Consider the following 21,657-nt stretch of genomic DNA (forward strand, 5'->3'; position numbering starts at 1 on the left):
TTCCATGTAATATCATGTATTTTACAAAACACCCAATCATTTAATTTCGAAAACAGCAATTTGTCCCGTTAATGTAATCGTTTTAGACAAAGGGATCAGTATATTGAGGGTTTCTTGACTAAAAAAAAAAAAAAAAAACTAACTCAGAGGACTTGTATGTTGAAATCAGGTTGAAATGACGTGATGCTCGTGCTCGTGATTTAATTAAGTCCGCCTTCACGCGCTTTGAAGATGGCAGCCGCCGTAAACACACCGACACCTGAGAGCGGTACAGCGAAGACTGATGAAGGTGGATATGACCAAAAATGTATTTTCTGTAAAATCGTGAAGGGGGAGATGGGAACTGAGATCCTGCACAATGTAAGTGTGCTTTCAGTGTTTTATCTAAGATAACAAGTAAGTGACAGTAAAGATAGTAAAGTGTGACAGACGATGAGGGCCTCTATTGTGATCCTCTATAGCCTCATCATGAGGCTAAAGATCACAATGCAAAATGTTTCATGAAATCGTGAAGAAATTCACCGACATGTCTTTAATTCATAAAAGGATTACTTGCATTATACCTTTGTCACCAACAACATCAACAAAAATGTATCAAGGTTACTACAGTTCCATAGTTACTAAAGAGTAATTTTACTCCTGAAATAGCAATGATTAATTTGCACAGCCATCATCAATTTATTTATTGATACTACTAATAAAGAAATTCTGCATGTTGAAATGAATTTGATAGGGTTTTACAATAAATCAAGACATGTTTTGTCGTTTATTTCACTTTGCACATTTTAAAACATTAGAAGTTGCAAAAGTGCTCAAAAAAGACATTAAACGAGACCCTATCACTGTTATTTATTTAATTATTTGAAGTAAAACCTTTCTATTTTCAGGATGAGACTGTATCCTGCTTCAGAGATATACGCCCCGGAGCTCCTCATCACTATCTGGTTGTGCCGAATAAACATGTGGGCAATTGTAAATCTCTCAGAAAGGAGCATATGCCATTAGGTAAACGCGCTGTAATTTATCAGAGACTGGTGTAAATGTTTAGACATATATGACAGGATCTAATCTAGAGCATTTCTGTAGAAACATTCAGAAGTAATGAGTCAGTTTTACCATTTACAAGTAGTCACAATTCCCAATTTAGTAACACATATTGCAACGTGCATATTTGAATAAGCAGTCTAATCATCTGTGTATAATCGATTTTTGTGTTTTTTAGTGGAGAAGATGGTGGATATCGGGAAAGAGATTCTTCAGAAGAACAATGTAACTGATTTAAATGATGTTAGGTAATGGATAAAACATCTGATACTTTGCCACATATACTAAAATCAAGTCCTTGTTCATGTAACATGCCAATTTATGCCAACATGTCAATCATATTTCCAAGGTTTGGCTTCCACTGGCCTCCTTTCTCCACTGTCACACATCTGCATCTCCATGTTCTCGCACCCGTCAGTCAGATGGGCTTCATGTCACGTTTGGTCTACAGGCTAAACTCATATTGGTTCATCACGGTAAGCAATCAAATTCCACAAGTAAAGTAAATTGCACAAGTAAATTACATCCACTAAAAATAATAATCACATTCACTTGGAGCAGGTTATTGATGCATTAACTGACTAAATGTTTTCTGAGCGTAGCAATTTATTACGCCTCTTGAATGAGACCGTTTGTCTTGTAATTGGAACAAGCAAACTGTATTAAATTAGAATGGACAAGCTACAATGGCAGGGGATGAATCCCTTTTTTGTTTTTGCCAGCACTAGTAGATGTGGCTGAATGGATCTGTGTGGAGAAATGACTGCCTTACCAGTTCTACAGACATTGGTTAAATACTCGAATTAGTTTTGAGATGAATAACAACAAAGTAATGATGCATTATCATGCATATGGTTATTACCATAATTCATAACAAAATGTTTAATATGTAAGGGTTAATGCCCGACGAGGTGTCCATTGTCAGGTTTTAATGGACGACGGCGAGGCGTGAACCGGCCGACGCGCAGCGGAGGACGGTTGCCTCCGCCGAAGTCCATTAAAACCTGACAATGGACACCTCGAAGGGCATTAACCCGCTTATACCATGGTCACTTGCCAAATAAAACATTTTTAAAACATTAGCTGCTAGTTTATATTTTAATTTGGCTAAATCAAGTTTTTACAAATAATAACTCGCCTGGTTTATTTAGCAACCAGAGATATTTATAGTCCGCTCAGCTTGTAGAACCCTTCAGGTTAAAAAATGCATTTTTTGTTTTTCATGAAACACAAAGGTAGGCATAGTTATTTTTTTTTTTTAATTACACATAAAACAATTAATCAAACAGGCTTCTTAGGCTTGAAACGCTGTACTCTCCTCCTGCCTTGGTTGTCTGGACTGCTGCGTAAAACTCCCGCAGGGTCTCATTCAGAGCAGCAGCGGTGTAATTTTCTTTACGACGTTTCTCCATTTTATTTACATTTTTATTTCTTCAGCAGCATCCCAGTCGTCAAAGTTGTCATATTCTCCATAAATGTTAAAAGAAATAACGAAGTCGCTCATTGTTGTATTAGTAGGATATGTAATATCTAACTAACGTTAGCTGTTTTGATAGAGCAAATTGTTAACGGATACTTTGACGTTTGACTGCCTGTTGCTATGGTTACTCACAGCTGTTGTAGGCAGCGCATTTATTTAGTCATTTCGAATGGTAAACAGGCAGTTTCACCAGAACTACTTTACTAGGTGTCCTCTATCACTTTTTAACGGACACCCTGCAGCCAATCAGAATCGAGTATTCACCCAGACCATGGTATAATATGTGTTATTTTCTATTTAGAATTTACTGTTATTAAAACACCATTTTAAATAGTTTTCTCATAGTCTGTTTATTTGTGAGGATGGTTGAGCCACCTGACATTTTGGGTGTTTAAGATACCAAAATATAAAATAATATTTATTATTTGAATGTACTGAAAATGAATTCGAACCAAATAGGTTTTACAGAACGAAGTGATGCATGTCAAATATTTTAAAAGGAAATACTGCACTTGGACACAAAAATATGCATGTCATGTCACTGAACCAAATGTATAGCTAACTCTTGTCTTTTTTCACATTGCAGGCAGACCAGTTACTCCAAAATCTGAACTCTATGAGCTAAGGAAGTGAGAGGAACTCAAAATACAATTGATGTTTGAGATGCCCAGAGCCACATTACACATAACAACAGTCCAAGTCAATCTGTTTGTGATTACAAAAGGCCACAGACGAGTGCCTCGGGGTTATAATACTCATTAATGCTACTTTCAGTGTTGGTTATGTCTACCATACGGGCTAATCAAATTTGCAGCTACAGAATTTTAGCTACGTTTGAATTGATTTCAAAAAGAAAAAAAAGCATGCTGAATAGTAATGACATTGATAAACTTGATAGAATCATTAATCTTTTACGGTAAATGATTTGACTTACATTCTTACTTAAATAAAATGATTTTAAGGATACAGACTTTTTAAAATATGAACAAGCTGAAAATGTCAATTACGCTTAATAATTGGATTTAGCTTCGCCCAAATCCACTGCTGAATGATTTCAGCATCAGAATACGGCAGTGTTTTGTCATTCTGTACTGCATGATTTACCTGTTTATGCCATGACAGAGTTTACTCTATAGATATAAGACATGTATGCCTCAGATGTATTTAATTATTAAGTGATGTAAAGTTCTATTCGCACTGCATTCATTATGTGTGAAATAAAATAAATAACCTGCATAATTGTTTTATGCTTTTTAATATTTTTTTTGTGCTTCAAATTTCAAAGCAACTCCATACACAAAATGTATTTTCTAGACAATACTTGCAGTATCCTTGCAAGTGATTCATCATATTAGAAAATAACATACAAATAGAAAACTTTTTTTTCAATAGTACAGCATTGTGTACCTTAACACTGTTCATCAAAGTGATGGCAAAAATATGATTATGGTTTGAGTGTTATGGCTTCTCAACACTAAAATGTTGCATGTTATTGTAGGTGTTCATTTAAAGGGATAGTTCACCCAAAAATGAAAATTCTGTCATTTTCTCACTCTCAGGTTGTTTCAAACCTGTGTGAATTTATTTCTCCTGCTGAACAAAAAAACAATTGATGGACCCCATTGACTTCAATAGTACGGAGAAAATTTTAATGGGGCCCATCAATTGTTTGGTTACCAACATTATTTTTTTTGTGTGTTCAGCAGAAGAAAAAAATTCATTTAAGTTTGGAACGACTTGAGGGTGCATAAATGACAAAATTCACTTTTTTGGGTGAACTATCCCTTTACAATACAATTTATCCTTTCACATTTTAGTGTGCAGAGATATCCAGTATAAGTCATTTATAGGTTTCCCTGTTAAACTAATCTAAGTTGGTCCCCTAACTAGACCTCTATCTGGAGAGTACTCAACCGGGCTGATGGGCAACTGTTTTTTTTTCTTTGGTGGTGTTTTTTGTTGGACAAGGAACTGAAAAGTGTAAGCATTGTTGCTTTGCTGTTATGGCAGCCCCTCATAACCAATGGTATGAGATGGGGGCGGGGCTACTTGTTTGGTTGACCAATGACAGACGAGTGTTTTTCCAATTCAGAAATGACCCTGAAAAGGTAACAGAATATACCAGTTTGCTAGATTTAAATGAATTACACTCAAGTGAACAATCTCATTAGCAATAGTTTCTTTGGCCAAAAACTAACCCCTGTTCAAGTAAAACGGATGCCTGTAGTGCAATTTTGGACCGTAATATTGACTTTTAGGCAGGCACGTGGTGTCCATCACTTCTGTAAAATCACTGTAACAAGGTGATGACAACATCATCATCTCTCCCCTGCCACAGCATCTCCCCTTCAAAGTGCACCAGTGCTTGCTTGCGTGCCCGCAGAAGAACTCCCACCAGTTTATCAGAGATGGTGACGTATCTCTCAAACAGCGTCCCGAACCGCACAGCCGGCCTGCCGTCGTCTCTGCTCTCTGCGATCTCCTGAATGACCTGGCAGAGCTCAGTGACCTCTCTGCTGATGTGGGAGTGGGCGTCTTTCCCCCTCTGCTCTGTTTTAGAGCCCTCTAAAGGCCTGCCGTAACCCTCCTGTCCTCGCTGGATCTGCGGGGGAATCACCTTGCCGTTGCTGAAGGGATTGTGTTTCTGATACTCGCAGTGGTCGTTGGACCATTTCTGCCAGTTCTCTGTCAGACCTTTGACAGACACGGTGCAGGTCTCGGCCCTGTCGTCATTACACTGCGCAGGTGCGTCGTCCGTCGTCTCCATGGTGACCTTTGGCTCACAGGACGGCTCTAGTATTCAGCATGCTTCACTGTTGGCACAACAAAGGCTGTGAGTGAGAAGATTGCATGTCGTACAGGCCTTAAATAACTTAAAGCCTCATGAAGTACAAGTAAGACTGACCCAATGTAATCAATACTAGTCTGTGCACTTAAACTAAGCTATATTGTAAAGATAAATACAGTTATAGACTATAAAATAAATACTGATCTCAAAATTTGAGGTAGAACCACACAAGTGTGTGCGGCTGTCATTTTGGAATTTAAGAAAAAATGTCCAGGACACGGTTATATCGTTAATTTAAACGTAAAACTATTAAAAACATTTTTGTTCATTGACATAGGGCTGAAATCAACAAAACGAAAATTAGAAATGTTGCAACTAACTGAAACAAGAAGCAACTAATTAATAAAAACTAAAACTGAAATAGAAATGAATGAAACCTAAATAATATATAATGAATATAAATGATGAAAAAATATAAAAAGAAAACTTAAAATAAAAAAGACAGATTAGTAGTATATGTTCATCAATTCATTTGAACTGTTTATGGAAATATCTCATGTTCATACTGAAAAAAAAAGAATCATTTTAATTTTAATTAAACATTTTAATAATAGGCCTACTTCCTCATATTTAGACAATTCTGCAACCTCAGTTCGAATTCTATTTAAATCGAGAAACTGATTTTCTTTTAAATAAGAATTCTCATAATTCTGGAATATAGACATTAGAGATATTTTTTTCTCAGTTCTATTCTGAAGGTCGCACAGCCCTGCATAAAACGGCACAATATACAATGCACATATTCAACAATACGAATCTACATCACAGTAAAGATTAATGACAGCTTAGTTTAACAATTTAACCTTTTACAAATTTATTTGACATCGAAATATATACATCAAACGTTAAGTGTAGGCTGCTATTACACCTTACCGCCCTTGTTTGGCTTCTTGTGAATGGTTGTCATGCTGTAACAGCGATGGAAGTGGATACATTACAAGCATACAAGTTGTGCAGTGGACACTTTTCTGACCGCTTGTGAGAGTGATTGACGTGTAAACTAACCAATGAGAGCATGACAATCATGTCACTGTAAGAGATGATGAACCAATGACAGGGAAGATTTCAGCCCCTTAAGAAGTTAATGAGTGTGTAAATAAGATTAAAAGATATTATCAGGTGACATTAAATCGTTTCCATTTTCTAAAAAGACTATAACCAAAATAACAGGTGAAAATGAGTCGGCTTTCATGAAGAGACCGTTCTGTCGAGCAAATAGACAATTTACCAGAATTTTACTCATGGGTATGACTGGGTTAAAACAGGCATTGAAAAATGGAACTATCTAATCCTTTTAGGAGATTTTCGCGCAGGCGATTAACGTACGGGCCACGGGGATGCCACATAGGAACGTTTGTTACGGGCATAATATACCCATCGGATGATGTTGAATGTTGCACACCAACATGGCGCTCCACGCTGGTCGGCTGTGCTGCAGACAATATTTACTTCATCTGGCACATGATAACGTCGATTTTAGATTACCGGTACAAACTGTAAACCTTCAGTACACTTAGACCTTCGTGTCAAAATTCTTATTTATTGGATTAAACTGTCAGAGTGTATTTTGAATTAATGAGTTCGTTAATCATACTATTTTTGCACAGCTCAGTTCAGTATTATATAATTAATTATGTTAATTGTAACTGTTTTGGTAAACATTCATGAATCGCAATTTGAATTATTGATTGCAGGAAATAAAAGCATTGCTGTCTCTAAGGAACCAGTCATTTAATACATCAGAATCATTCATAGAAAAGGTAATGCTAAATTAGTTTTTTTTTACTTGACAAGATTTTTTGCATTAAGTTTTTTTTTTGTTTTGTTTTTTTCTAACAATTCTAACTTTTTTCCTCATAAGTCCCCCTTTTGGCAACTAAATGGCTTATCGGAAGATGATATACGGAGTGTTATGTCCAGAACGGTTTGTGGCAAGTAGGTTGTAATATTTTATTATTTAAATTACATTTAAAATGCTTTCGATGACAAACTATTATACATATTTATCTAATTCCATTTACTCAGCGATACTTATTTACCTTTACATTTTGACCCTATGACCAGTCAGAACCTTAAAGGCACTCCAACCCTGCATGAACAAAGAGAGAACAATTGTATTTTTATTAACAAAGATTGACGCATTAACTGACGTTATCAAATGAAACTTTATTGTAAAGTGTTAGTAAAATAAAATAAGTTATGATAAAAAATAAATCCAGTGACAATTATTATATTGCTGGATTTGTGTTAAATTTAATATTGATTTAAATTTCAAGGTCTGCTTTTGAACTTTGGGGTCATGGAAGAACAACAGACGAGTTGAGGAGGTCATTGTTGGCGTATCCAGCAGAAAGCATGGTTTGTTCACGTTTCCCTCACAGTAAAGTACAATGTGTCCTTGAGATTTACAGAGTGTATCTTTTAATAAACTGTCTCTTGTATGAATTCTTCACAGGCTCCATATCTACAACAGAATTCAACTTATAAGATCAATGTCTACACTTTCAACAAAACGTTAGAATTTAAGGACAGGATCAGTAAGATTGATGTAAGTATTTTACATGCTTGTATGCCACAGATTTAGGCATTCAAAGCATACAATCCATAATTATGTATTTTTGACACAGGCTCTAGACTTCCTGCCGTTTGAAGGGAAGGTCAATCTAAAGGATCCAGAACATATTTTCTGTTTGCTGGAGGATTATGGCTCTGATCCTAATAACATCCCAGAGGATCCTTTCCATTTGTACTTTGGGAGATGGGTGAGCAGCTCTTTCCAGATATGTAATGTTTCAGAATGTTTCTTTAGTGATGTGTGCTAGGCTTCACATTTGATGATTGTATGGATCTGCAAAATGCTTGATTTGTGCCCCAAATACTAAAGCTGAAAATAAGATGTACTGTATCAACTCTTAAATGTTAAATAGGTTTTCTCTTCAGATTGCAGATGGTCAGAGAGAATTAATTCGCTCTCACAGTGTGAAGAAGAGACATTTCATCGGGAACACTAGTATGGATGCTGGCCTTTCTTTCATCATGGCCAATCATGCCAAAGTAAAGGCTAATGATTTGGTTTACGATCCCTTTGTTGGAACAGGTGAGGAAAAGTCTGTGCAGATAGCAGGTTTCGAAGTCTATTATGCTCATTCATTTGATCAAAACACACAGGCATGCTATAAAATATCATTATAGTTTAAAATAACTGTTTTTTATTTATTACTGCAGGGGTAAAGCTGCATTTTCAGCATTACTCCAGTGTCACATGATCCTCTAATATGCTGATTTGGTACAACATTTCTTATTATTAGCAGTGTTGAAAACAAGTTCAAATAGAATTTTATTGTAACTTTAATGACTTTACGGTCACTTGATCAATTTAATGAATCCTCGCTGTATTAATTTACCATCGCTTGAATTCTATGTTAACCAAGACATTAAATGAATATTTTCCAGATTACGTTATTCTTTGCTTTGTTATCTTACTTGTCAATCCTATAGAGCCTACAGTTAGTGAATTGCATCATTTGTTGGAAAATTATTTTACTTTTTAATTATTTATTGACTTTAAATTGAAGATTCTTTTACTTTTTATACTAGTTGTCAGTGACTGTATAAGTTTCTCATCCAACACATCAGATATCTATATTCTGCAAATGAATCATTTAGGTCTTGTAGATTGTTTGTTTGGCAGGTTGTTAATCAGAAAGGTTTCGAGACTTCGTTTCGGGCCAAACTGAAGCAGTTGTTTGTCTCGTTGAAGATGGGAGTGAAATCACATCTGACAGCCTGTCTGGATGATTGAGGATTTGTGCCATCATAATTCTGTTTCTTATTTGCGTCTAACAGGATCCAGGAGCAGATTTTTATTTAATCTTTTGTGATGTCTCACAAGAATTCTCACTTCAATCTCTCAATCTCAGTTGGCCCACTTTTACTCTTATTCTTTTGACTTTGAAAGGACCACTTTCGAGTGTCATTAGTCAAACGAAGCATCGCTGACTTTCTAAACAGCATGGGGCGGCATTTTTCTTTCTCAGGGTTTTTCCTAAAGCGAGGCGCACTGTAAAATTGTAGCGTGCCATGATGTTGCCAGGCTTTATCATAAGTCTATTGTCACCACATGAACTGAGGTCTGCCGGCCAGATGTGCTTATTTAGTTGAAAACTCTCTGGATGGCTGGAAATACTCTTTAAAGCGTCAAGCATAATATAAAGATCTACAGTCGGATATATTCCAGAGACCACTTATTTAATTCTCTCATGATCATTGTGTTCCTCTTTTGTTTTGCAGGTAGTCTTCTGGTAGCATGTTCACACTTTGGGGCTTATGTATGTGGGACAGACATCGATTATAACACTATCCATGGAATTGGTATGTTTTTTTTTTTAAAGCCTTTACTATAATTGTCTCCTGGTAGGTTTAGTCAGTAAGTTTTCTGTGAGTGTGCACCTTTGAGCATTTAAATCTGTTGCAGGAAAAGCCAGCAGGAAGGATCAGAAATGGAGAGGACCAGATGAGAACATCAGAGCAAACCTGCGGCAGTATGGGAATGAGAGTCTCTACGTGGATGTCATGGTGTCCGATGCTTCCAAAGCGGTTTGGAGAAAAAACCCACTATTTGATGCCATTGTTACTGACCGTATGTTCCTACAAACTGAAGGCCTTGCTTTAAAGGTGAAGAGTGTCATTTTTTATGTTAAAATATTATGGTATAGCTAAAAAACACCACTACTAATGTAGCTTAAGCTGGATTTTTAATCGTGTACGTTTAGTGGCGTAGAAATGACACACTTCACCATTAAGTCACATTTGTTTTGTTTTTTATTTGTTACCGTTAACTGTTTTGAAGCTTCAAGTGTTTTTCGTTTCCCTTATGCAGCTCCATATGGCATTCGTGAGTCCACAAGGAGAACGGGATCTAATAAAGATATCATCAAACCTCCTGAGGATTTGTAAGCATATCACCTTTATCCACCTGCATTTTTAATAGAACCACTTGAAACAGATGTGAGCCAGTCATCACATAAGCCTACTGCCTCACTGCTAGCTCAACAAATAGTACAAGACTATACAATTACACTACCATTCAAAAGTTTGGGGTTGGTAAGATTTTTGAAATTATTTTTGAGAGTCTCTTATGCTCGTTTATTTCATAAAAAAATATATATTGAATGTAATTTATTCCTGTGATGGCAAAGCTACATTTTCTGCATCATTACTCCAGTCTTTGGTGTCACATAATCCTTCAGCTGATTTGCTGCTCAAAAAATATTTCTTATGAACATTGCACTAATGTGTTTTTCTTTAATTAATACAATGTTTAAAAACAGCATTTATTTGAAATCTTTTGAAACACTATACATGTCTTTATTGTCACTTTTGATTGATGCATAAAAAAACAACACTTTTGAATGGCAATTAGAACATTTTGTATGACAGAATATATACGAATTACTAATATTAATATTTAATGCCTTTTTGAGACATTTGATTATCAATGGAAAATGATCATTAATGTTAAATTCAATGTAAGGATGGTATTGGAATCTAGTTCTTATTCTTATGTTGTTTCAAATGCTTGTGATTTTGGCGTGAAACACAAAAGGCAATGTACGAAACAGACTTTTCCGTTCATTGAATTCACATAAGAACTGGACATTTTTCAAAAAGGACACAACAGACTAAATTTCAAATTGAAGTTTAAAATTTTAAATTGACAAAGACTTCATAAGTGATGTGTGATTGGTGACTTCAGATGTTCTTTGAGACTGATCAAAAATAGTGTACAAATACCATGGACTACTTAATGAGTATATATAGTATTTTTAAGGTGTTTGTGTTCTTTTTGAAGCTTGAAACCTTCTGTCGTGATTTTATTTTTTTTTTGCATGAAAAAGAGGGACGAGCACATTTGTTTTCCGTTCCATCGAAGAAACAATTTTGGTACAACTTGACTGTAAGACTTTCTATTTTTTGGTGAACTATCACTCATGGGTTTCTTCTATTGATTATATATTTTTGTTTCATATCCCAATGCAGCTCTGGAGAGAATCACGTCCCTGTTTCAATGGCTTATCATCTGAGTGATATCTTTGCCGACCTCTTGAATTTTGCTGCCCACCACTTGGTTTTAGGTGGACGTCTCGTCTATTGGCTACCAATCTACAGACCAGAGTAAGTAAATCTAATCAGGGTGAATGGTCACATGCACTTTTTACATCAGGTATAGAATATGTGTTGTGAATCAGTCAATTCAAATTCAGTCACTAGGGGGCTATCTTGTACCTGTACCACAAAGCATATCAGTCGCTCAAGCCCCCTGTTTCAGTGGAGGGTGTTAAACCTGCTCAGGCTTGTTGACCTGCGGTCAGCCCATCAGTGGAGCAGGTGTGAAGCTGTGGGGTGTTTTCCACTGACCACAAACAGCAGTGTCCACAGATCATGCTATCCGCTGATTACAGGGCCTGGGAAGAGTAGTGACTCAAGGGAGGAACCCGCTGCTTGTGATCTACACCTTTACCTCACCTCCATCTCACTTGTAGACAGATTTTACATCATGTAGTTACGGGATTCACTCCCTCAGGATTGCTGATGCCAACAATCGTGAATTTAGCTTCCGTCATCTGTGCCGATAAAATCATGTACACAATTATTGTTTATTTATGTTTTCAATAATTTCAAAGTGTGTCTGGCACAATGTTAACAAAATACTTGTTTGATTCACACTGCCAAAAATGTGTGTGCGTGTATATATGAAGAGTTCAGATGCAAAAGCCTCTAAGTGCCATTTGAAATTTTCTTCTAGAATGATCATTTTTATCAAGCTTGTATATTTAAGTTCAGGGATTTCACTTAAATGGAAATGATAATTACCTATTAATTGTTATTTAAAGGTGGCATATGTAATAATTGAGGTAAAAATATCCAAAAAATGAGCTACACGCATCAAAAGAATGAGAAGAAATAAGTGCAATGATGTAATTAAAAAACTGGCAAGTTATAGTGCTGCCGAGATATAAACCTAAATTAGCATGCTAAATTACTAGCCCCGGCCCGGCAGGTGTCGTAATACCAGTTCCGGCCATGGGAGGCGGTATGCGGCCGGGCAACGTTACCACCAGCCAAACTGCACTACACGAGTGAGTCGCGCTCGCGCCGGCTTGTGTGTACTTAAACCTGATGTCAGTCGTGTGGAAATACAGCCCACTACTACATTTCAGTTCAGGGAAGAGTTCAAAAAATGATTGGTTGACATTATGCATGAGGAATACATTTTGGTAAGTTGTAGCATACTGTATCTTTCAACAGTGTTCGTGTTCTTTTTCCATTAGCTAGTAGAGATGATCGGTTCACGTGCGCTAGGGATCTGTGGTGTAGGCTAACATGTACAAGCGCCAAAACGGTATTTATTGTTTGAATTGCATAATAAAATTGACAGAATCTGAGAGCTTAACTAACCTGCTTGCTAAGTGTTAATTGCATGTGTCTCACGGTGAATTCATGAGAGCTGGCAGCAGCGAATGCTGTCAGTCAAATTAATTCAAACTAACAATAAAAGTGTAATATGAACAAAACGAATACCATAAACTTAAGATAATAGCCTGCAGGCTTTTATTTTCCCATATCGTCGAAATGCAACAGCTTGTTTTTGAGACAGGCGTCTATGAGTCGGTCTTCATCATTTAGTGTTGAGATGTTGTTCATTTAGTCTCTGATCTCTAGAAATCTCCAAATGCTCCATGTAAAACTGCGGTCTTCCGACCTTTTACTATCGTGTCAAATGATTTGAATAATATGCAGAGAAAGAGAGCAAAACAGCGCTCGTTTGTGTTGTTTGAAGACGTGAGTGCGTGCGGCAGCGGCACAACACATTTTCTGGAGGTATACTGCCCCCATCTGTTATGGAATATGGAATATTTTTTGATTTTTAGTTCCAGATGGCACCTTTAAGTAAAATTACTGAACTTAAATATACAAGTTTGATAAAAATCATCATTAAAGAAGAAAATTTCAGATGGCATTTAGAGGCTTTTGCATCTGAACTCTTCATATATATATATATATATATATATATATATATATATCCTTTATTTTTATTCACCAAGGATGTGTTAAATTGCTTAAAAGTGGCAGTAAGGGCATTTATAATGTTACTGTTGCTAAATATTTAATTTAAGATAAATAAATGTTTTTGCTGTTCTGAAAAAAATGTAGCAGCACAACAGTTTTCAACACTGATAATGATGATAAATGTTTCTTGAGCATCAAATCAGCATATTAGAATGATTTCTGAAGGATCGTGTGACACTGAAGACTAGAGAAATGATGCTGAAAATGCAGCTTTGCAGAAAAATACATTCAAATAGAAAATCTGAAAAATCTGAATACAGACACGAAGATAAAGTGTCAGAACCAAACTTGACAGAACTGAACTCTAGCATGTCTTGCCGACGGTTCAGAAGATGATGTAATGACAGACAGAAAGGATTTAATAGAGAGCAATCAGTAACATCCACCACAAGGAGGCGCTGGCGTCGTGACCGATCTTCAGAGCTGGCCTTACTATAGCAACACTTGTGTTTATAAATTTGGTGTCAGAGGAGCGGATGACTGCCGCTGGAATCTGGGGCTTCGATGTTGATTACCCTTGTAACGGTTTGAAGTGGAAACAGCCTTCTGTATCCGATTCATCCACTTCGTCCTGTGGAGAAAGTTCACAATCCATCCCCAGACCATATGAAAACACATCTGCCATAGTAAACGTCAAGATTTCCCGATTTCTGGTGACGCAACAGTTCAGTCGTAACAAACAAAGTTAAAGGAGGGATGATAGAGTAACATTGTAATGTATTTTGAACGGTGTCCACAGTGATGTAGCCATCAACATGATGGTGAAAAGTGAGTCTTTTGCTTCAAGTGACACATCTTTGACCTTTATTTTAATTGTTTTGTTACCACTGCATATTGTTGCAAACAAAAGAATAATCTCTTTTACAGGACATGGACGTCATGAAGAGAAAGCAGAGATGAGTGTAAACCACATGGGACGTTAGTCAGTCATTAGTACCCCATAATGCACTAGTCTGTTCTGACTCATTGCCCTATATTCAGAAATGTGATTCTGTCAGGTGATTTCTGTGGACAGAGTTCTCCAGAGGGCCCTTTACTGGAAAGCTGACATTTGTTAGACATTTCTCCAAGGTGACAGGAGTAGCTCCGTGTAAACAGTACGATGGAGAATATGTATGCTTTGTATGGCTCCTTGTTTTGCTTTGTCAGGTCCGTTGAAAAGAGGGCACATAATTTATGATTTGTTTGAAACGGAGCTAACTGCGTGTGCGCAATGGTTTGTGGATCAGTGGCTTTGTGTGGATGAGGTTCAGCTACAGCTAGCAGCCCTCGGAGCGAATTTTTTTTTTTTTTCATTGATTTCAGGCACTGGTCATATTTATGTAATCATCTAAAAAATGAAAGGAGTCGGTGCGTGCGATGAATGTTAACAGCCCACCAGCTCAACTCCCTGCTGAGTTAATGTCCCTACTAACTGTCTTCAGAGCCTCTTGGAACAATGAATAGTTTGGATGTTCTCAGTGTTTTGCATAGTTGCGGCATGGCTCCAGATTGTGACAAAAAAAAAATTTTTAGAAATGCAACAAAAAATGTGGCAACAATCTAGTCACCATTTGCGATTTATATGTTGTTTCGTCAGTTATTATTTCTTCAATTCGGCCTTTAAAGCGCACACCGGTTTTTCTTGCACAGCAACATTTCAACATGCGTTCACACATAACAAACAATATACACTTCAGTTGTACTGTTAAAAAACAAACACTGTCATCCTAAATCTCCGAACTGAAAGTAAAGGCTCAAACTCTTAAGACTTTCATGGCTTTACTAAGACATCTAGTTTTGTAGATTTGTTCTAAACCAATCAGACAGAGACCAAGTAATTTAGTCGTAATACTGTGAGACATATTTAGCAAATCCTCTGATCCTTATCTAAAATCTGAAGTCTTTCCTCATTAGTTTGACATTGACCAACAGCCTCAGACAAAATTCTGCCAGTGTCAGAAGATTTGGCTCACAATCCTGCAATGTGTCAAATTGTCTTCGTTTTTCAAGACGAGCCAAAACCAAAATTAACGTTAGAGATGTCTTTGTGGCCACCATTTCAATCCCACGTATGCAGTTCACATCACCGAACGTGTCATTGATTGATAATGTAAAATTCTGGACAAGTTTTCTTGCGTGCGTCCGTTTTTTAAGGTTGTACGGTCTGACATTAATGACAACTGAGATCTCATAGTGTGTCATGGCTCACAGCGATGATCATGTTCGTACAGTTTGACGAGCAACAATTGCAAAGGACTATTACAAATCCCTCATTGTGTGCAACCTGCTTTAAGTTAACTTTTTTGTTCCATTGTGACATTTCCAAACCACCAAGTGATGCAAATGGTCAAAACACTTTCAATAAAGTAGTTGTAAAACATTTTTGCTTTGAGACGCTTACATTAAATGGCACCAACTTTCCTAAGGAAATATAGTCAGTCATTCATAAAAAATGTGGACACTGCTGTGAATTTGCTCAGTTTGAATCCAACTCTTTAAGTAGCTTCATGTAAATTTGGCACTTGCAAGTACAAATACAAGGGATAGAAGTGAAAGTTAGTGAAGTTTTGTCTGTAACCCAACAAAGTGGTTGCAATTTTGTCGCTTTGTTTACGTTGTTTTTTCATAATGAACACAGACAGGTATTGTAATTGCTATAGCAAGGTTTGAAATGTTGTCCTTGATGATTGGCGCGAGCCTTAAATGTAAATGTATATTCATTGCATCTCTTTTGTGTTTATTTTGGTAACCATCAGTGTTGTTTGGCTTCCAAAGTGAGTAGGGAATAAGTGGCAGGGAATTTAAAAAAAAAATGACCCCATTTAAAGGGGTCATGAACTGGCTTTTTAAAAAAAATATATATTGTTGTCTGAGGTCAACTTATGGTGTTTGCTTGGTTTTTGCATTCAAAAACATCAAAATGAATAAGTAATTGGCTATTTCGTACCCTAGTTTTGAGCCTAGCTCATAAACGCTCGGTTTTTATGGGCGTCTCGCACTGAAGACTTGGACGCCCACTGCTGTGAGTGGATAACAGTTTTGCATATTATAATGAGTTTCAACTCACCCGTCGATGCACTTGGAGGAAATTGTTTTGAAGACTTCCAATGTTGTAAAATGGCTGTGTGTTGCAACATTCTTGTCAGATCCAATATAGAAGGCAATAAAAGTTTTATTGGACTAACAAGGTACATAATTTTCACTGTAATTTTTATATTTAACATATGTAATATTTTTCAATTCATATTATTTTAATAAAAAAATGTATTATCATAATATTTTTTTATATTTTTATTTAACTTATTTCTTTTTATTCTGTTTTTTTTTTTTTTTTTTTTTTTGCTATTGGATTGAGTAGGGACATCATGTAAGGGATAAATAATGGACAATATTTTACTGTCTACCATTTATGATGTGTTATTTTGTATTGTCATTTAAAACCAATAAAAACATTTGGACTAAAATATGATGACGTCTTAGATGTCAAAAGCTCAAGGAGAATTTGATTTTTCAGTTCATCACCCCTTTAATTGATGGACAACTGTTCCATTGCTATGCAGTCCATGTGATACAAGTGAGCAGTGGTGCGATTTTGAAAATAACAGTTCATGGTTGTGACATCCCCTACCGCTATCAAGGTGTTACATTTGATAAGTGGGCAGCTGGCTGATCTAAAAACTGTACTGTTGTCTGCAGGTACTGTGAGGAGATGGTGCCTCTTCACCCTTGTTTGACTCTCATCAGCAACTGCGAACAAACTCTGTCCAGCCACACGTCTCGAAGACTCATCACCATGGAGAAGACCAAGGAGCCTGAGGTATGAGAGGCTTTTTTGGGTGAAGACCCCTTGCTCTTAAGATGAGCTTGATTTATTCAAACTGTCGGCATGTGCTCCTGAATATGTTTAATACGGTTACGTCTTTTATGGCGCCGCATCGAGTGCTCTGAAAATAACCTGCCATCTGGCTGTGATTGACTCGCTGTTTTTAAGCTGCTTTAATGACTTAATCACACATTGTATGGAAAATAATCCATCTTTGGATTTGACAGCCACTTTACTTCAAAACCCCAAATTGTTCCCATAAAAGCTTTCCTGAAACACACTCACAAATATCTACGCAGACTGACATGTGTCTCCTCTGACTTACAGTATGCTCCAAACCTGGAACGAATATGTTACCTAGAGATGTATTGTCCTTGTCTTTCTCCTGAACTTGCTTCAAACCTGAAAGAAAAAATTACTATCAAACGAGTCTCTTCTGTGAAAAACTGGCCCTTTTCCCAAAGCTCAAGTATGTGATCTTGGCATCAGAACCCTCAGTACGATTATGAAGATCTCTGCCAAACTTCTCCTCATATCCAGCAGTAGCTGAAAAAACATCTGAATAGTGTCCTCTGCTTGTTGTTTATGTGTGTTTATCCTAATGTCCTTGATTGGCTGTGTTAGACTGTTCCCACAATGCTCTTCACGTGGGTTCTGTTGCTTTTTTTGAAACAGAAGGAACATGTCTTCTTGCATTATGGGATAAATATTACCCAGTGAAGCTTATTTTTAGAACAGAAAACCAAACTTTCAGGAGCTTAGCAGATCTAGCATTAGTCTAGTGCTGTCAAACAACTCTGAGTCCAGATGAGGCCCTGTTCCTGCCTTGTGTCATTTTCTTTCTCTCTGTATCCATCTCTTACTCTGTTGTTTCTCTTTGCATTTTGCATTTTGGCACATATAGTCTGTGTCCTCATCTCCCCTTGTAAAGTATCTACATCAAAGATCTGTTTGTTTTTCTGGTTAAAAGGATGGTTCACCCAAAAAGTTCACTACTCAAACTTAAACTGCAATTTTGACTCTTCAAAAAGTTCATAAAGAGATCGTAATTCATATGAATCGCACGGTTTAGTCCAAATTATTCTGAAGAGACTCGCTGGCTTTGTGATGAACAGATTGAATTTAGACTTTTATAATAATAATAGGATAATTTCTTTTAAAAAAAAGTATATGTTTGCATTAGTCAGAAGATTTTATTGTTCTTTTTACAGTATGCTGCTAAGAATTGAGAGTGGGATAAATGTGTATATTTGTCATGAAAATAATGCTAAAAGAAGTCTTATTGTTCTATTATATATTTTTCTGTTTGTGGAGTGAAATAGGACTTTGATATTTCGTGAGTGTTTGCATGAGATTCTCTGTGCTTCTTTTCTTCATTTGTTCATCCCGTAATTCTGATTGACATTACAACCCACTTAGGCCGCTACAGACACTAGGGTCTGTTCCTGTGGGCTTGTGTGGTCTGTCTTGCGCAAGTTGTGTTGTAAACTAAGGGCTCGGCGCGTGTGACCTGAACTGAGTCCTCGCTGACTGGCAGAAGGGAGTGTGTTGTAGAAGGTGCCGTTGATGGTTTGCAGGCGCAGATCTGGAGTCATCACTTTGAGCTCAGTCTTTCTGCCACCTCGTTAGCCTGCGCGCAGTGTGCTTCCCTCCAGCAGGTTCTGCTTAAGATCCTGGCCTCCACTCGGAGCAGGAAAATCTGAGGAACTTAACACTCTGCTGTCTGTCATTAGGCACTTGACTGAGCTTGTGAAGGGAAAACTTAAAAGTGTGCTGTACTAAGCCAAACATTTATGCCTGTTTCTGCCATCTTTCTTTAAATGGGCCTTTTGTTTTTAATGTACAGTACCTGTCAAAAGCTTGGAAATGTTAGGGTTTTTTTTAATATTTTTCAAAGAAGTGCTAACCAAGGCTGCATTTCTTTAATCAAAAATAGTGTAAAACGGTAATATTGTTTCAGTTTAAAATAATTTTCGGTTTTAATACATTTAAAAATGCATCATTATTCCAGTCTTCATTGTCACATGATCCTTTGAACTCATGAACTCATTCTCATATGCTGATTTGCTGCTCAAGAAAGATTTATTATTCAAAATAGGTGTGGTTTTTAGTTCTCGAATGATACAAATAAAACAAGTTAATATTTTTAACTTTTGCAGAGTTAAGAAATCAATATTTGGGTGGACCAACCCTGATTTTGTATTGACAAAATCGCTCTTCTGAAGTTAAAACATTACTTTTCTGTTGTTTAAAAATGAATATGCATCATTTGCACTCCCCTGCCATTGAAGAATTGCTTGAAGTCTGCACTTTCTGTCTGCTGTTCTTTATTTAAAGGAGTTGTTCACTTTTAAAAAAACTTTTTCTGATAATTTACTCACTCCCATGTCATCCAAAATGTCCATGTCTTTCGATCTTCAGTCAAAAAGAAATGAAGGTTTTTGATGAAAACATTCCAGGATTTTCTCCATATAATGGACTTCACTGGGCACCAAACGGTTCAAGGTCCAAATGAGAGTTTCAGTGCAGCTTCAAAGGGCTTTAAACGATACCAGACGATGAATAAGGGTATTATCTAGCGAAACCATCGACCAATTCAATAATAAATAAAAAAAGTAAATAAAAAAAAAAAGTTTAAGTTTTATAAGCACAAATGCTCGCCTTGCTCTGTTCTGTGATGCGCGTTCGTGACTCTCCTGTTCGAACTTGTTCATCAAAATGAACAAATCCTTTTTCGAGTGCGAATGTGCATCACAGAACAGAGCAAGGTGAGCATTTGTGCTTCTAAAACTTAAACTTTTTTATTTATTTTTTTAATGACCGTTCGTTTCTCTAGATAAGACACTTATTCATCGTCTGGTGTCGTTTAAAGCCCTTTGAAGCTGCACTGAAACTCTCATTTGGACCTTGAACCGTTTGGTACCCATTGAAGTCCATTATATGGAGAAAATCCTGGAATGTTTTCATCAAAAACCTTCATTTCTTTTCGACTGAAGAAAGAAAGACATGGACATCTTGGATGACATGGGGGTGAGTAATTATCAGCAAAAGTTTTTTAAAAAGTGATGTATTTCTTTAAACTATTTAATTAACAAAAAAAACATCGCACACCTGCAGATAATGGGTGCGTTGGAAAAAAACAACCAAAAAAGATTGGTCGACAATCTGCAAACGAGTAACTCTCGCACACTATCAGAACTTGCATTTAAAAAATTTATTAGCAACATTTCTGTCTCATGACCTTCATCAAGCATACACAAATCTTCAAACTCATCACATTTAAATCCAATCACATGACCACTAAACAAGGCTACACCTGTAACCACTTTGACTAATTGTGGGCACATAATTACCATAAAAAACATGCATACAATTACAACAATCATTGAAAACAACAAAAAAGGAAGACAGAAAAAGCAATACAATTTATAACATCACATTAAACAATGCTTCGTCATTCGTTCTTCTATTATTTCAATCGTTTAAAAATGCTTTCTTGCAGGATTCGGACAAACAAGTGCACCTTGCTGACCCTCGCTTCACCTCATATCAGGGTCACAACTCTTTCAGAGAGAAATACTTCAGTGGTCTCACAAAGAAGAATGGAAAGGACAGCAAAGCCACCCCAAGAAATGAAGATTAAAACATGAGGAAAAAAAAAAGGTTTTAAATTGTATTTTTGTTTTGATACTTTTTAATAATCTTTTTTATAACTTAATTGTTACATGTAAATATGTTGTTTCAATAAAATAACTTGTTGTCAGTTCACTTCTTTTTATCTTTCTCCTCTCTAAAGCAGACGCGATTGAATTAGTTGCAGCATTAGCAATGTGTTGAAGATAAATTGGCGACAGGGATTAGCGTAATACCTGTTTCTCTGAGTGCTTGCGAAGTGGGAAGATGTAGGGGTGTAATGTAATGTGCCCACTGGACGTTTGCAGACTCAGAGGAAGATGGAGCGCTGGGCCTGCTATCTAAACTCCCTAAAGAGTTTATACCAGGTCAGGTTGACATCTGACTAATGAATCTGTCTTAGACTTAAACGCACCTCAAAGAGAGCCGCCTAGTTCAACATAATTAAGATCTCCTATGAAAATAAAGAGAGATCTTAGACAGAGATTTAACATGTGATGTCGAGCTGCACGAGATGCGTGTTTTTATTAGGATTGAGCTGTCATTGCTGTGTTCATTTTGCTTTACTAAACCCGTAGTCTGATCCCAAACATTGTAAAATAGTGATATTGTGCTCTGGCACAATTCCTATTTCTAGTTTCTGTCTTTTTTCCTCATTCAGGCATTCTTTAGAGTAAGCAGAAATGAAATGGATCAAGGAGATAAGCATCCTTCTAT

The 21,657-nt window shown here is 36.6% G+C and overlaps 3 protein-coding genes across 4 annotated transcripts; 2 read left to right on the forward strand and 1 right to left on the reverse strand.

Annotated features, from left to right (window-relative positions):
• The first annotated feature begins 201 nt into the window (after positions 1–201).
• On the forward strand, positions 202–3,231 carry hint3 (histidine triad nucleotide binding protein 3). The gene is made up of 5 exons (XM_039650589.2): positions 202–360; positions 888–1,005; positions 1,223–1,292; positions 1,394–1,520; positions 3,111–3,231. Exons 1-5 carry the CDS (start codon positions 232–234, stop codon positions 3,147–3,149), a joined length of 483 nt encoding a protein of 160 aa, XP_039506523.2. The 5' UTR covers positions 202–231; the 3' UTR covers positions 3,150–3,231.
• A 1,058-nt stretch (positions 3,232–4,289) lies between these two features.
• On the reverse strand, positions 4,290–6,397 carry LOC120462303 (actin-binding Rho-activating protein). The gene is made up of 2 exons (XM_039650907.2): positions 6,246–6,397; positions 4,290–5,337 (listed from the first exon to the last, which is right to left on the reverse strand). The coding sequence occupies exon 2, from the start codon at positions 5,289–5,291 to the stop codon at positions 4,815–4,817; it is 477 nt and encodes a 158-aa protein (XP_039506841.2). The 5' UTR covers positions 5,292–5,337; positions 6,246–6,397; the 3' UTR covers positions 4,290–4,814.
• A 341-nt stretch (positions 6,398–6,738) lies between these two features.
• Positions 6,739–21,073, forward strand: trmt11 (tRNA methyltransferase 11). 2 transcript variants are annotated; one of them, XM_039650930.2, is made up of 13 exons: positions 6,739–6,859; positions 7,067–7,132; positions 7,234–7,307; positions 7,649–7,730; positions 7,828–7,920; positions 8,000–8,134; positions 8,313–8,469; positions 9,663–9,743; positions 9,847–10,011; positions 10,252–10,324; positions 11,412–11,546; positions 17,181–17,301; positions 20,810–21,073. In XM_039650930.2, exons 1-13 carry the CDS (start codon positions 6,764–6,766, stop codon positions 20,948–20,950), a joined length of 1,419 nt encoding a protein of 472 aa, XP_039506864.2. In that variant the 5' UTR covers positions 6,739–6,763; the 3' UTR covers positions 20,951–21,073. The 2 variants fall into 2 exon arrangements, with proteins under 2 accessions (XP_039506864.2, XP_039506865.1); XM_039650931.2 differs by lacking the exon at positions 6,739–6,859 and adding an exon at positions 6,892–6,983.
• The last annotated feature ends 584 nt before the right edge of the window (positions 21,074–21,657 follow it).

This window comes from Pimephales promelas, chromosome 12 (genome assembly GCF_988280905.1).
Source record: "Pimephales promelas chromosome 12, fPimPro1.hap1.1, whole genome shotgun sequence".
Classification (NCBI taxonomy): domain Eukaryota; kingdom Metazoa; phylum Chordata; class Actinopteri; order Cypriniformes; family Leuciscidae; genus Pimephales; species Pimephales promelas.

Coding starts and splice junctions, on each gene's coding strand:
- hint3 (XM_039650589.2), top strand. CDS start 232: ATGGCAGCCGCCGTAAACACACCGACACCTGAGAGCGGTACAGCGAAG. Junction 361..887: donor GAACTGAGATCCTGCACAAT/GTAAGTGTGCTT, acceptor TTCTATTTTCAG/GATGAGACTGTATCCTGCTT. Junction 1,006..1,222: donor AAAGGAGCATATGCCATTAG/GTAAACGCGCTG, acceptor TGTGTTTTTTAG/TGGAGAAGATGGTGGATATC.
- trmt11 (XM_039650930.2), top strand. CDS start 6,764: ATGTTGCACACCAACATGGCGCTCCACGCTGGTCGGCTGTGCTGCAGA. Junction 7,921..7,999: donor ACAGGATCAGTAAGATTGAT/GTAAGTATTTTA, acceptor TTTTTGACACAG/GCTCTAGACTTCCTGCCGTT. Junction 9,744..9,846: donor TAACACTATCCATGGAATTG/GTATGTTTTTTT, acceptor AATCTGTTGCAG/GAAAAGCCAGCAGGAAGGAT.
- LOC120462303 (XM_039650907.2), bottom strand. CDS start 5,291: ATGGAGACGACGGACGACGCACCTGCGCAGTGTAATGACGACAGGGCC.